The sequence below is a fragment of the Scophthalmus maximus genome, chromosome 17 (genome assembly GCF_022379125.1).
Source record: "Scophthalmus maximus strain ysfricsl-2021 chromosome 17, ASM2237912v1, whole genome shotgun sequence".
Taxonomy (NCBI): Eukaryota; Metazoa; Chordata; class Actinopteri; order Pleuronectiformes; family Scophthalmidae; genus Scophthalmus; species Scophthalmus maximus.
In genome coordinates, this window is record NC_061531.1 from 4,958,864 (window position 1) to 4,971,897 (window position 13,034).

General features: G+C 44.3%; 1 protein-coding gene across 1 annotated transcript; it reads right to left on the reverse strand.

Annotated features, from left to right (window-relative positions):
• Positions 1 to 5,578: 5,578 nt before the first annotated feature.
• Positions 5,579 to 12,527, reverse strand: farsa (phenylalanyl-tRNA synthetase subunit alpha). Its single transcript, XM_035616111.2, has 13 exons — positions 12,341 to 12,527; positions 11,974 to 12,111; positions 10,589 to 10,687; positions 10,372 to 10,490; positions 9,142 to 9,234; positions 8,228 to 8,356; positions 8,033 to 8,148; positions 7,867 to 7,951; positions 7,691 to 7,790; positions 7,282 to 7,450; positions 7,038 to 7,115; positions 6,603 to 6,717; positions 5,579 to 5,968 (listed from the first exon to the last, which is right to left on the reverse strand). Exons 1-13 carry the CDS (start codon positions 12,485 to 12,487, stop codon positions 5,863 to 5,865), a joined length of 1,494 nt encoding a protein of 497 aa, XP_035472004.2. The 5' UTR covers positions 12,488 to 12,527; the 3' UTR covers positions 5,579 to 5,862.
• Positions 12,528 to 13,034: the final 507 nt, after the last annotated feature.

Below are 13,034 nucleotides of genomic sequence, written 5' to 3' on the forward strand. Positions count from 1 at the left end.
CGACATCATCATGAGTTCAGGAGAGATGAGAATCAAAGCTTTAAATACAAAAAAAACCTAAAAGCATAAAAGTCTATGTTTACAAGGCATTTTGTACATTTTTTGATATTCTGCACAAGGCCAAAGGGTCAATAAGTTTAGAGGGGATACACTCTGTTGGAACTATTCATATTTGAAATATGACAAAATAAAAAAATCGGTGGGAAACAGCCTGGTTCCGATGTGAGATGAAATAGATTGTTGAAAGAACAAATTAATTCTGCCTCACTCACATCCTCTCATCCACACACCAGCAGCAGCAGCTACGGCAGTCTATAACACACAGATAATTAGGATATACTCACCATGATCATCCGGATCATAACCCCAAGCGAGTAAGAAGTGCCGTCAAAATGATGAGATTTAACTTTTTATGCATTCAACAGGGACCAACACGCTGCACCAAAGTACGAGCTTATGATTTATTCTGTTTTTTTGTTCCGCTGCCTCCGTTGGACAGGATATGGTTCATCTTCAATTGTGAATTTGGAGCTCAAATTGAGTTATAGCTTCAGTAGAAGTTGAGCTTCAAACTGTTTCTTTGGTTTAAGATGAACAAATACTTTAGACCTACGTGTTCGATATGTCCACATCCACAATGCAAAGGACATGGTGTCAATTGGCTTGGGGAACTGGAAGGTACAATCCCAGTTGGGGGCACGTCATTAGTGGGACATGTTCAATGGGATATGTATTGATTCAGGAGGGTGTTAATGTCCAAGAAACCACACGGCATCAACCAACAAAGACGAGGAAGGACACTTCTAAGACCGTAAGACATGCACACCTACGGTCCGTAGAGTCTCCAACGAACCTAACCCCAGTCTGCATGTCTCTGGACTGTGGGAGGAGGCCGGAGAACCACGGAGAGAGAACCCACGCAGACACGGAGGAGAATACGCAAACTCCACACAGAAAGGGTCTGGTTGGTTTTCGAGAAAAAAAGGGATTTGGACCGAGGACCTCCTTGCTGTGTGCACACCGCCACACCACCGTGCTGCCCTTAACGAATACATATAGTCCGTAAATAACTGGGCTTCATAGATATGTACAGTGTGCTTTAGTGAGATAATATAAACATAATTCTTGGTTTGTTTACAAGAAAATGCCACAGTGCACCTTTAAACCAGGTGCTGCTATTCATTTTTTTTATTTTAAGGGTCTAAAAGGTTAAAAACAGTCAATGTGTGTGTTGTGTTACATGCAGGTAGTCATCTCCTACATGTGGGATGTAATAATTATGATTATTAATGAATTGTGTTATACCTGAGGTTTGGAGGCCGTGCAGTGGGACTGCATCATCATGACGTCATGCCCCCCTCCTCACCTCACACCAGGTGAACCCCGGAGGAAGAAGCAGAAGTGGGATCAGCGGTGACTTCTCGGAAACTCGGAGGGAATTAAGGGGCAGAGGAGAGCGACGGCGGGCTTGTAAAGCCCGTGTTGAGCCGAGGGACGGTGAGAGGTGAGGGGAGAGAGGAGGAGCAGCAGGGTGGAGGCTGTGGGAGGAGGAGGAAGGGAGGGACCTGATAGAGGCGGAGAAGTGAGGGCGTTTCACTTCAGCACCGCGGACAGAGGAGGAGGAGGTGGAGCAGCTCGTGGTGAGCGCCTGGCTGCAGCCACTCATTCAAACAAGATTCATCCTCCACACTCACATCGTGGTGAGTTTTTTAGCTGCTACATAAGTTTGGGAGTTAAATGCAAGTTCTATGTTATTATTATTTATCGTTATATTTTTATTCTAACATGTTTCTTCTGTTTCTTTGCAGGATTTTCCAAGAATTGGACTTGATTCCCTCCCCACTACTCCAAGAAGAAGAGTCGCCCTCACATCTGGAGCATGGTCCACTTGTGAGTGAAGTAGAGGTGCGGTAGAGGTCACAGAGGTCAATTGGAACAACAAGTCCCTGATCATGAACGGCTACAATTTCACCGACCTCAACTCCAGCGGCGGAGTGCAGGCTTACCCGTACTCCGCGTCCGTGGACGACCCACTGTACCGGCAGTACAAGCCCGTGGTGAAGGACCTGATCCCGCTGCCCAAGGCGGTGGTCTACCTGCTCATGGCGGCCCTCGTGGTGGTCGGAGTCGCCTACGCCATCGTGGGACATCTCATCAAGGACCTGGCCATCGACATAGCAGGTGAGCTTTATTACTTTTATGACATAAATGTAGAATTACAATAAAAGTTCTGTTATTATTATTGTTCTCATCTCTTGTACATGGATTCAAATGAGACAGAGACGTTGCACACTTGTATAATGAAATAATCATAATAATTATGCAAATCATCGTCAACACGTGGAGTTCACATGATTTGATGGAATCACTCATCTAAAGGCATCGTCCACTCACCTCGTATCATTTATCTAACCCTTGACCCGTGCCTCCCTCGTTCAGAATGCGTGTTGGGTCCGACCGGCGACGAAGACGTGGAGAAAGAGAACAACGCGCAGCGCGTGGCCAGCCACCCTCCCCCCGCACACCCGTTCGCCCACAACGCCTTCCACGTGTGGGACCAGGACAACGTGGTCATCTCGCTGCCCCCCGACGGGAGCCCCCAGGCCAGCCCGCTGCTGATGGCCGCCATCCCCTACATCCCCTCCTTCTTCCCGCACTCCCACAGCCCCACCAGCCACAGCTCGCTGGTGTTCTCCGGCAGCCCGGGGCCGAACAGGGACACCGGCAGCCCAGGGGAGTTCTGACGTCCCGACGGGGACTGTGATCGTGAACCTGCCTTGAAGTGAGACGTGCGCCGATGCGACCTCGGATGTCAAACAAAGACAATCCACAAGGACATGCATTTGTGATCTGTGTGTCTAGAAGCTGTCGCCTCATCTCGTCTCATGTTCCCCCTCCTGTGCTGGCAGACACACAGTAACACTGGGAAACCAGCAGCCATAACTACTGTACACTGTGTCCTGTCTCACATCGTATCTCAGAATCATCCAAAGTGTCTCAAGACTTTTTGTCCCCATCTCTCACACGTCATATCAGCAGGACAAGTCGAAGCAAACGCCACGAGGACAGACGGGATTAGTGAGGAGGACCTCTGGGCATTGTCAGAGAGAAGCTGTGTGTCGTGGAGACCTGCTGCTCGTTTCTTTGTGGATGAAATAAGTGTTTTTAAAAGCAAAGTGCATAGGAACAGTGGAACTGTGTTCTGCGCGAGTGACTAGTGTGTGTGTGTGTGTACGAGCGGGATGAGATTGAAAGATCGTCCCATCTGTCGCACCAATATAATCCACCTGTGCAACAGCAGATTAGGTAGAAAGTCAGCCAGCGACGAGAGATCACAGGGGTTTTTTTGTCGTTGTTGTTGCTGTTATGTCAGTAGCACGTTTGTTGATCTGTACTTTGAGTTCTGAGGAAAAGAAGAAGAAAAAAAGAGAAGGTGGAGGAGAAGCTGCTACCAAGCCTGTGGAACCAACCACCGCCCTCGCGTACTTGAGTAAAACGTTATTTGAAGACACCATAGGGATCAGCTTAAGAGGAAGACTTAACGGAGTTCCAGCAATTCAACATGTACACAACGTAATCCTGCAGCCCTTCAACAGTCGCAGGTGTCACACGCACCCACGGACCCCCCCCCCACCTCTGGTATTCCGAGCCCGTCAGCGCAGCTTATGGCACATAAGTACAAGTGGAATCCCGGGAAAGTGAGCCAATTTGTTATTTAATGCCAGCTCTCGGCAGATTCTATTCCCGCACCTCAACTTCAACTCAGTGGCTCATTTTGCATGCGCGCTGTGGCTGCGTTTAAATCTTATTTTGGTATATTTCGATGAAATTTTACAGCTCCTGGTAAGGGATTTCTCAACCACGTGAAATTCAGACAGTAAACACTTGACTTTTTTTTGGAAAGACCAAACGTTTTTATAGACTGAGGTGAAAAATATTCTGGGGAATTTGAATCCATATAGTTGCAGACTGAACCAATGAAGCCCTCATTTCTATTAACCAATCGCATGATCAGTTGTTGAAGGGCTGAGTGAGTTCAAGCGCTAGACTTTCCTTGAATTTGTGAAATGAGGAAAATGTCACGCCGCTTGTATTTAATATTAAACGTATAGTATCGAGTTTGTGTTTTAAGATGAGGACTTGCGGATACAGAGATTGCTGCAAGGAAGTCATATTTAAATGGATGCTGCAGGATTAAATTAGAATAATATTCAACTTTCGAACGTGTAAAGCTTCATCATCCCAGGACACAAAGCAGCGTTTACATGTTAACTGAACAAACTAGTGACACCAGGAGCTGCACCAAGGCCCAACAGCCGCCTTAAATCCAATCAAGTTGCACAGACTAATAGATATCAGTCTCCTAAATATGACTGTTTTCATCAACATCCAGACATTATTCAGATATAAAATTCCTGGTTCTGCGCCTTTATCTGGATCTGCACCAAGACTTAATAGGTTCTTTCTTGGGACCATGTCCAATCCGTTCACCAAGTTCCATGGAAATGCTGCTCAGTGGTTTTTGAGAAACAAACTGACAGGGCACAGGGGTGAAACGTGATGAGCGTGTGAGGAAGACGGCTGGTTGTCTAAGAAGTGATGAAGGGCAAATGTAATCTCCCAGCTCTTTGGAATTACAGACCACATCCAAACATTTCATTGGCCTCTTTCTTCTGGCTATGAAAAATGTCCAGTAATCTACATTTGGAAAATTAAAGATCTTCATCAACACATTATGACCTTGGAATTGTGCTTTTGTATCTGCTATCTGGGGGTTTTAAAGATTCAAAAGGTTCAAAGGTTTTACAGTTTTTGCATTCTAGACGACAATTGATTCAGCGTGAGATAACGGGCACAATAAAGATATTAACAGTTTAGAATTGATTACATTCTGGAAATGTCGTCATCTGAAAGTTCCGAATGACAAAAGCCTTACAAGTAGTTCTGACCAGTAGTTCTTTTTCCACAATTACTGACTTACTAACTTAAACTTCTTTCCTTTTTTGTGAAATAAAAGTGCATTCATATATTATTTTTGTCAATGTCTGTTTTCTGCAAGTGATGGATTTACTTCCACTAAAAATCCACTAAATATGTAATGTTGCCCGGGGTCCCCAAACTTTTGACAGTGCTTTTTTGTTGTTGCTCTTCTGTGGTATTACATTTTTAACGCTGACCTAGATTCCGGTAACATTGGCATCAGATGACTAAAATGTTCTGGAGCTAGAATAATGGTTTCATCTCAGATTCATTAATATTAACATATTTGCCTTTACTGCCGTCACAGTAACTTTAAGTTTCAACAAATAACATTAATTCTTGCCAATAAACATCACTAACAACAATAATTAACACTTCTTTAAATGGTACCTAATTATAGAAACTTCACTGACACAACTTGATTTTGTCATTCACAGTCTCTGATATAAATAATAGTTTGAAGTTTTTAAATTTATCATTGAAATCATTACAAAAACCTTCACAAAATCCAAAAATAGTATCATGTGAATATCTAGTTGTTTTTTTAAAGTCGCATATTTACTAAGATTACATTATGTCAAGAAACACAAAAGTCAGATTGTATTTGGAAAAAAACTTCATTTTGTGTTTGTCATAATCCAAAAGTTGTGTATTTCCCTGTACAAGAAGGTTGAGGCTGTCGTGACTTGATGTATGTAACAAAGTCTAGAATCACACTGGTGTGAGAATCGAGTTCATACGGAGGCTGAGGCCGTCTGCCTGATGGATTAAGAATAACTGGTGAAGGTGAAGTGAGAGTCAGACATTAAAATGTTACATGATGAAAGTCTGTCCATATTAAAAATATGAATGTTAATGAGAGTTGTAAAGGTTGGGTGAAACTCAGGAGTCCAGGCGACATATGGGGCCGTCGTAGACCATCTGCAGGTTCACCTTGTGTCCCACCAGTTCCCTGATGTTGTTGATGCCGTATTTAATCATGGTGGGCCTGCGGGACAGAGGAGGGGGAGACTCGGTGAGCAGCAGCTCTGCTTCAACATAGTCTGTTTGTGAGCGTGTGTGTTGTGACTATTTGACCGGTCAGAGCAAAGACAACAGGGGTTTGGGAGGAGGAGTAGGAGGGGGGGATACTGAGCCTTTCCCCTTCACTGTGACAGTTAAAACTCAGAAATAACTTGATTTAAATGCAAAGAATCGTACAATCAGTAGTAGTGCGACTACCAAATGACACACTGTGAAATTAATTTTTGAATAAAATATGTAAACATGAAGTTCAGACTTTTGGAATTAAGTAAAACTAGGAAAAAACACAGCAACAATGAACACGCTTTATGATACAACATGAAAAATTGTCATAACTCTTGTAAATAGTCAAACAAATCACGTGTAGATCGGAATAGTGCTCCACAGACATTGAACCTGAATATCTGAAATGCGGCTCAGACTGATGAAGTCTTATAGACCGACAGAATCAAAATCTAAATAAATATAAACAGATATGCCCAAATTTTCAAAAGCCATGTCGTCTTCACGGTGACCGCATTAAAACAAAAATCATGTCAGCTATGATCTCCTGAAGCTGCAGAGAGACTGCACACAGTTTGTATCCTCGGTTTGCTCACCTCTCCAGAGACAGCCCCCAGGCGATCACCGACACGTCCTCGGGAAGACCCATGGGCAGCAGCATCTCCGGCCTGAAGACCCCAGAGTTTCCAACTTCCACCCACTTTTTCAGGCCTGTGTGAACAGAAGGAAATGAGACGCACAAAAAGCAACCAGTCGAACTCCTTTTCTATCAAACGCAGTTAGATACAGCTAGTGCTTCGTACGGTTAGGAGGAATTATTAACGGAACAACAGAGATACAAGTTCATCAGGAAGGACATGTCCCAATTTCTTGACGACAGCTTGTGTGAAAATCATTCAGTGAATTTAGTTTTAGCCACGACTATCTGAAGAGGCACCTTGATAATAATATCAAAACTCAGATCCAGGTTTTACGTCACGTTTTGAGAAAACACTGGAATATGCAGACAGAAAAGAATGAACTGATCATACCTTCATGGTAGCTGAACACCTCCATGCTGGGCTCTGTGTACGGGTTGTAGGCAGGCTTGAAGCGCAGCTTGGTAATTCCTGGAAAACGAAACAAATAAAAATACTTGTTGATAACCATCATGCTTTTGGTGAAACAGCTTGCAACTTTCTGCTTCTGTGTATTTGTATATTTCGTGTATGGGTCCATATATAAGCACAAATAGCTCAGGGCCACTGTGGTTTTTAGCTCTTTACACATGCTGACCCAGTTTGGTGAAGAACTGATGCAGGATGCCCATGAGGTCTCCCAGCGTGAGGCCGTAGTCGGCCACCACTCCCTCTATCTGGTGGAACTCGGCCAGGTGGGTGGCGTCCAGAGTCTCGTTCCTGAAAACCCGGTCGATGGAGAAATACTTGACGGGGGTGAACTTCTCCTGGCGGGTGAGAGGGGGAGAGCGGCCTCGCGGTTAACAACACAAGCGATTAGTGAACATCTCGATCCAGCCGCCGCTCTTTCCAGGAAGGCTTTGTGGCGAGGTTTGGAACCCGGCCATGGGGATTCGCTCCCTTTAAGCCAAAGAGGGGTGCTTAATCACGTCACAAGCGCAAGAGAACCCAGACTAACAGGCTGAGGGAACTTCCCCAGGGGGGTGTGCGCCGTCTGCGCGACTCACCTGCTGCGCGAGTTTGTACAACATGCGTGCGCTGACGGCCGTGGTGTGAGTGCGGAGGATGTTCTTTTGCGCCTCCTCGATCTTCCAGTCGTATTTGTACCTGAAACAGCAGAAAGTCAGATCATACTGGTCGGTGGGATCTGCAGAGATGACATGCGAGGGTGTGTATGCGTTACCCTTGTGAACCAAAGCCTCCCTCTGAGTGGACCTTCTTCACCCGCTCCAGGTAGTCCTGAGGGAACTCATGGGCGAGTGCTGGGTCTGAAATAAATGATCAACACGGGGAGAAATTTAGGACACTGACATCGACACAAACACGCGCACAAACAGCCTCTGTCTTACCAGACAAGAAGAAGGTGTCGTGCTGGTCACGGGCCGGGTGCTGCTGCGGCTGGAACAGGGAGTCAAAGTTCCAGAAGGAGCTTTCTATAAAGTTGTTGGTCGGCATCTCTGTGAAGCTACAGAAAAAAAAAAGAAAGTTAAGGAAAGTTGTTTTTAAGGATGTGGCTTGTTTCACTGCCGTCTACGGCCACTCACCCCATCTCCAGGAAGATCTGTCTGAACTGTGTGCGAACCTTCATGAGCGGGTGCAGGTGGCCGCAGTCGGGGGCGACGCCCATGGCATCGAAGTTGTAGGGTTTAAACTTCTTCTGTTTCCAGCTGCCACTGCGACGCCACGCGAGGAAGAGTGAAGAGGAGAAGTTACGGGAGGAGGAGGGGGGGAGAGTGGAAAAAGGAAGGTCTGCAGCTCTGACAGTCTCCTCACATCTCTCTAGTACATTTGGTTTTCACATAATCTGGTAATATTACTTAACAATTCACCTAAAAACTATTTGAGCGTGTATTAAATGCAGCCATCAAATCTAGGGTGCTGTCAATTTGAATTTTGGGACAACATCTGGACACTGCTCTTAACTAAATCCCCTGTGCTCTATGATTTCATGCTCATGTTAATACCTCGTTCTTCAGCGTGGACACGGTATAAGCTGCATTTTGAGCATGTCCATTATTTCAGTGCCTAAAACAGGATCTCAAAGTGTATCACTGAGACAGAATACATTTATTTAAATGTGTATTCAAAGAAAAGAAAATAAGGCTTGATTTCAGATGTTTAAAAAAATCTGACATTAGCAGCTGTTAGTTTTCGTGATGGGCAACAGGGAGAGAATAATCATGTTTAACAGTCTCAAGACTTTTAAGGACCTTAAAGTTAATGAACATTTTCCAGGATCAACTGGACCATGTGTGCCAACACGCCGGTTGGAATGAATTAGATCACATTGTTTTGTCCTGCCCTGCCTTTAGGACAAAGTCCTCGTCTTTGGACCCGTCCCCTTTCTAAGGGCAGAGGTTTCTCTGTGTCCCCTTGTCTGACACCCTGCACAAGGCCACTGACGGGCCGACGAGGGCAAACGGGACACGTGTGCGTTTTAGCGGAGAGTTGGACTCACTTGGCGACCATCTCAGGCGTGAGCTCCGTCTCCTGTTTGGTGATGGTGGTGCTGAACGAGCTCCCCTTGGTGATCCAGTACGTCTTCACGGTCCTGAATGTAAGAGACAAAAATGACTTTAGGTTCCCTTAAAGACACAGAGTGCGGCTCAATGCTAGGATTGAACATAACCAAATTAAACAATACATTTAGATTAGTTCAAGATTTCACAATTACTGTTGACACCGTGTAAGAGATGTCGATTCAACTCTGCTGTAGTAATTTTGTTTTGTAAATTGTGTGATATTGTGGTGTTTAACATTTTGTGCATGTAAACATACTAAAGACACTAAATCAGTTTCCAGAAAACAACAACACTACAAAGTACAGAGCCCTTAAGTGTTTCAAAATCAACAAACTACTGAAGAAATGTATCCACTAAATCTAAAAACGATAATGAAAAATAATCGCTAGTGTCAGCCGTCATTATTTTATTTTCTCTAGATTGGACGTAGCATTATAATTGGGTGCCCAAAATTGTAATTTACTATGGAGAGGTTACATATCCGCTTGGTAGAAGTGTTGTAGGATTAAAACATTAGTGATCTGACGTGTATGTGAAGACGCCTTTTAAAAGAAATCTTATTCTTAATCACTTTTTCGTCAAATCCACTTGTGAATATAGGCCAGATTATTTAACCATTAAGCAGATTTGAAGACTGAAAAAAGTATGTGACGTATCCGGTGACTTAGTAAAACTCACTACAGTCTTGGTTGATCGTATTTAGTGGTCAAAATAATTCTCTGATAAGATCCTCTGAGGAGTTGGGATTCTGGGAATCTGTAGTCTGGCGAACAGTTTATAGGAGATTTCTCTCTGACTAAGAGGATTTTAGAGAATATGTACCTTGGATCCAATCCAGAGAATATTTCAGTCATCTACCACGAAAATGTAAAAGCAGTTATCTAGGCTTCTTGATTAGTTCTACCTTTATTTAATGAATAATGATTACAAATCTACTTCGAGTACTTGGATATCACAGCAGATTTTAACTTCATGGTTAAACCCTATTTAGTCTATATTTGAATATTAGTTGCTGAATCTGGGAGGAGACTTGAAAAAAGACTTCTAAAAATTGTTAAGACTGAGCCTCTACTAATTTTCAATTAAAATCACACTCCTGCTGAGCATCAAGAGAGCGTCTACTGCCACCTACTGGCAGACAGAGATACACAGCGTCTGGGACTCACACTTCACAGAGCAGTTTCCTCTTCTTCAGTTCGTTCCTCTCCTTCTCCTCCAGCTGCGACGTGTTGCCTTTCTGTACCAGGAGCAGCCTCCCTCTGACCTGGTCCTCTATGCTCTCCGCCTGACCACACAAATACACAACACGTAAGACAACTTGCCGATGGTAATTTAGAGTATCAGAGGGAGAGGACAGCAGGTTTGTCATGAAGAAACACGTACCGTCCTGAATATCCTCGGGCCGCCCTCGTGTGCCTTGTCCACTCGGATCCACTTGTTGGACATGGCCTTGCTGAAGCCGATCTTCCCAAAGGACAGTTTCTAGACGGGGGGGTGGGGGGGACAAATGCAACACGTTCACCAACATCCCCTTGCAACTTCAAACTTTGAACTTAAAATCAGACTTTAATCATTAGTCATTAACAATGTGGAAAATCAGAAACATCAATAAATAACCGAGCATCTCTCGCTTCATTTGATCATTTGAGCGAGTGATCGTTGAAAGCGTATGGTCTTTAGCTGTGATGAATCACAAAGTGAGAAAGTTCTGTTCACGTGTTCTTATCTAGTGGATGTCCAATGTTCAAGTAATTGTTCACTTGACACATTAAATCAAGTCTTCACTTCCCAGCATGCACTGTATTTGGGTTAAAATTTTCAACAGAGCCTTTGTTTTTAAAGAAAGTTATGATGAGATAAGCATCTTTTATTTATTTTTTTACACTGTCACACTTCACCCGTAGATTTTAAAACGATAATCCACTAATTCCCGTTTAGATGTGCCTGTAAACTGTAGTGATCAGTCACTGTGGTGAATGTGTCTTCTCTACAAGAGAAAACATCAGCAAATCAGGTCTGACAACTTTTCACAACATATAGCTGAAACTGTCGTTTGCTCGGTTTGAATTCTCAAATTTTTGAGTCGCTTATCAGTTGCTAGAAGTCACAACTGGAAGTTTGATAAACCGAATGTAGAAGTTAGTAAAGTTAACTGAATTCAACTAACTGGCCCTTACATTGAGGACACTCATTTGAGTTTGTGTATCGCTCAGCATCAGTACAAAATACTACAGATTAAAGTCAGTTTATTTAATCCATGCAGTAGATTGATCTGAGCAGAATTCTCTCATGGTCAGTACATGTTCAAATCTCACACACACACACACACACACACACACACACACACACACACACACACACACACACACACACACACACACACACACACACACACACACACACACACACACACACACACACACACACACACACACACACACACACACACACACACACACACACACGCACACACGCACACACACGCACACACACACACGCACACACACGCACACACACGCACACACACACACACGCACACACGCACACACGCACACACACGCAGTTTAGAGGGGTCAAGTCAACTAAAAGCTTGGGGAAAGACAGCGAACGCAACAGGTGCATTCATGACGTGATAACTGTGGCGGGATTTTAATTATTTTTTTCGCAAAGTGTTTAAGACATTTGGAAGCCACGTTCAGAGCTGCTATCGTTCACATGTGTTTGTGATGTGTTCACTGACACTTCCCGTCCCCCTGAACGCGTCTCACCATGAGCTCGCTCTGTGCGAGACCCTCCGGCGGGATGGAGCCGAAGACCCGGGCTTCGTGGCTGCCGTGCTCGGCTATCTCCGTGCCCTCCCCCGACAGCTCCCAGTGCTTTGATGAGCGCTGCTCGGCAGAGATCATCTGGAGACGAAGAAGAAACACGGGTGTCACCTATCAGTTGTGAATATTCATCTCGACCCGCTCAGTGGACTGACTGGACTCTATCACGCTTTAAAGTGTGTCATCGCAGCAGTGACCGACACTCGTCGAGCATTTAAACTCAACACCTCCTTATTGCATCAGTCAATCAATGAACTGTGTTGACGGCGACAGACGGGACTTCCGCTGCCACTCGGCCCGGGACACTCACGTCGCCGACGGCCTGCAGACTCTTCACGGCCCCGACGACGACCTGGTGGTCCACGCCGAGGCTGGTCGCCACCTCCAGGCTGTCCACGCCGTCGTCCGCCTTCTCAATCCGCCGGAGGAGCGTCTCCACCGCACCGGTGTCCGCCATGCTGGAGCCCTGTGAAGAGGAGCAGAGAGAGGAAGTGACGTCTATTTGTCCTACTTCTGTTCTTCTTCTTCTTCGGATTAGGTGGTTGTCATTCAAAAGATAGTTGTGTTACCGCCATCTACTGGACTGGGCTGTGGTTACGTGACTGTAAACTGCAAAATACTAACAAAAAACGAAACAAATCGTCGCTTTTATATAAGTATTTTTCACATTCAAGATCATTAAAATTGTCTTGAATTATTTTTCATGGCATACAGAACGGCATTCTCTATGAATTCAAATGTTGGGACTTCAAATGACATTTTATTTGTATCAATTGATACATTTATTTTTATTCCTGAATTTATTTAAGCATTTTTTTGACTCTTGTATGAAAGGTAATTACCCTTTTTTATTATCAAGAAGAGCCTTTTCTTTTCCTTCATAAAATATATTTATTGTGGCCATATATTGTATTTTCAGTGACCCGTCTAATGGGGCACAATTTCTCATTAATGATCATTAACTAACCACTTGGTGTCACTTCATGATATCAGTGGAACAAATC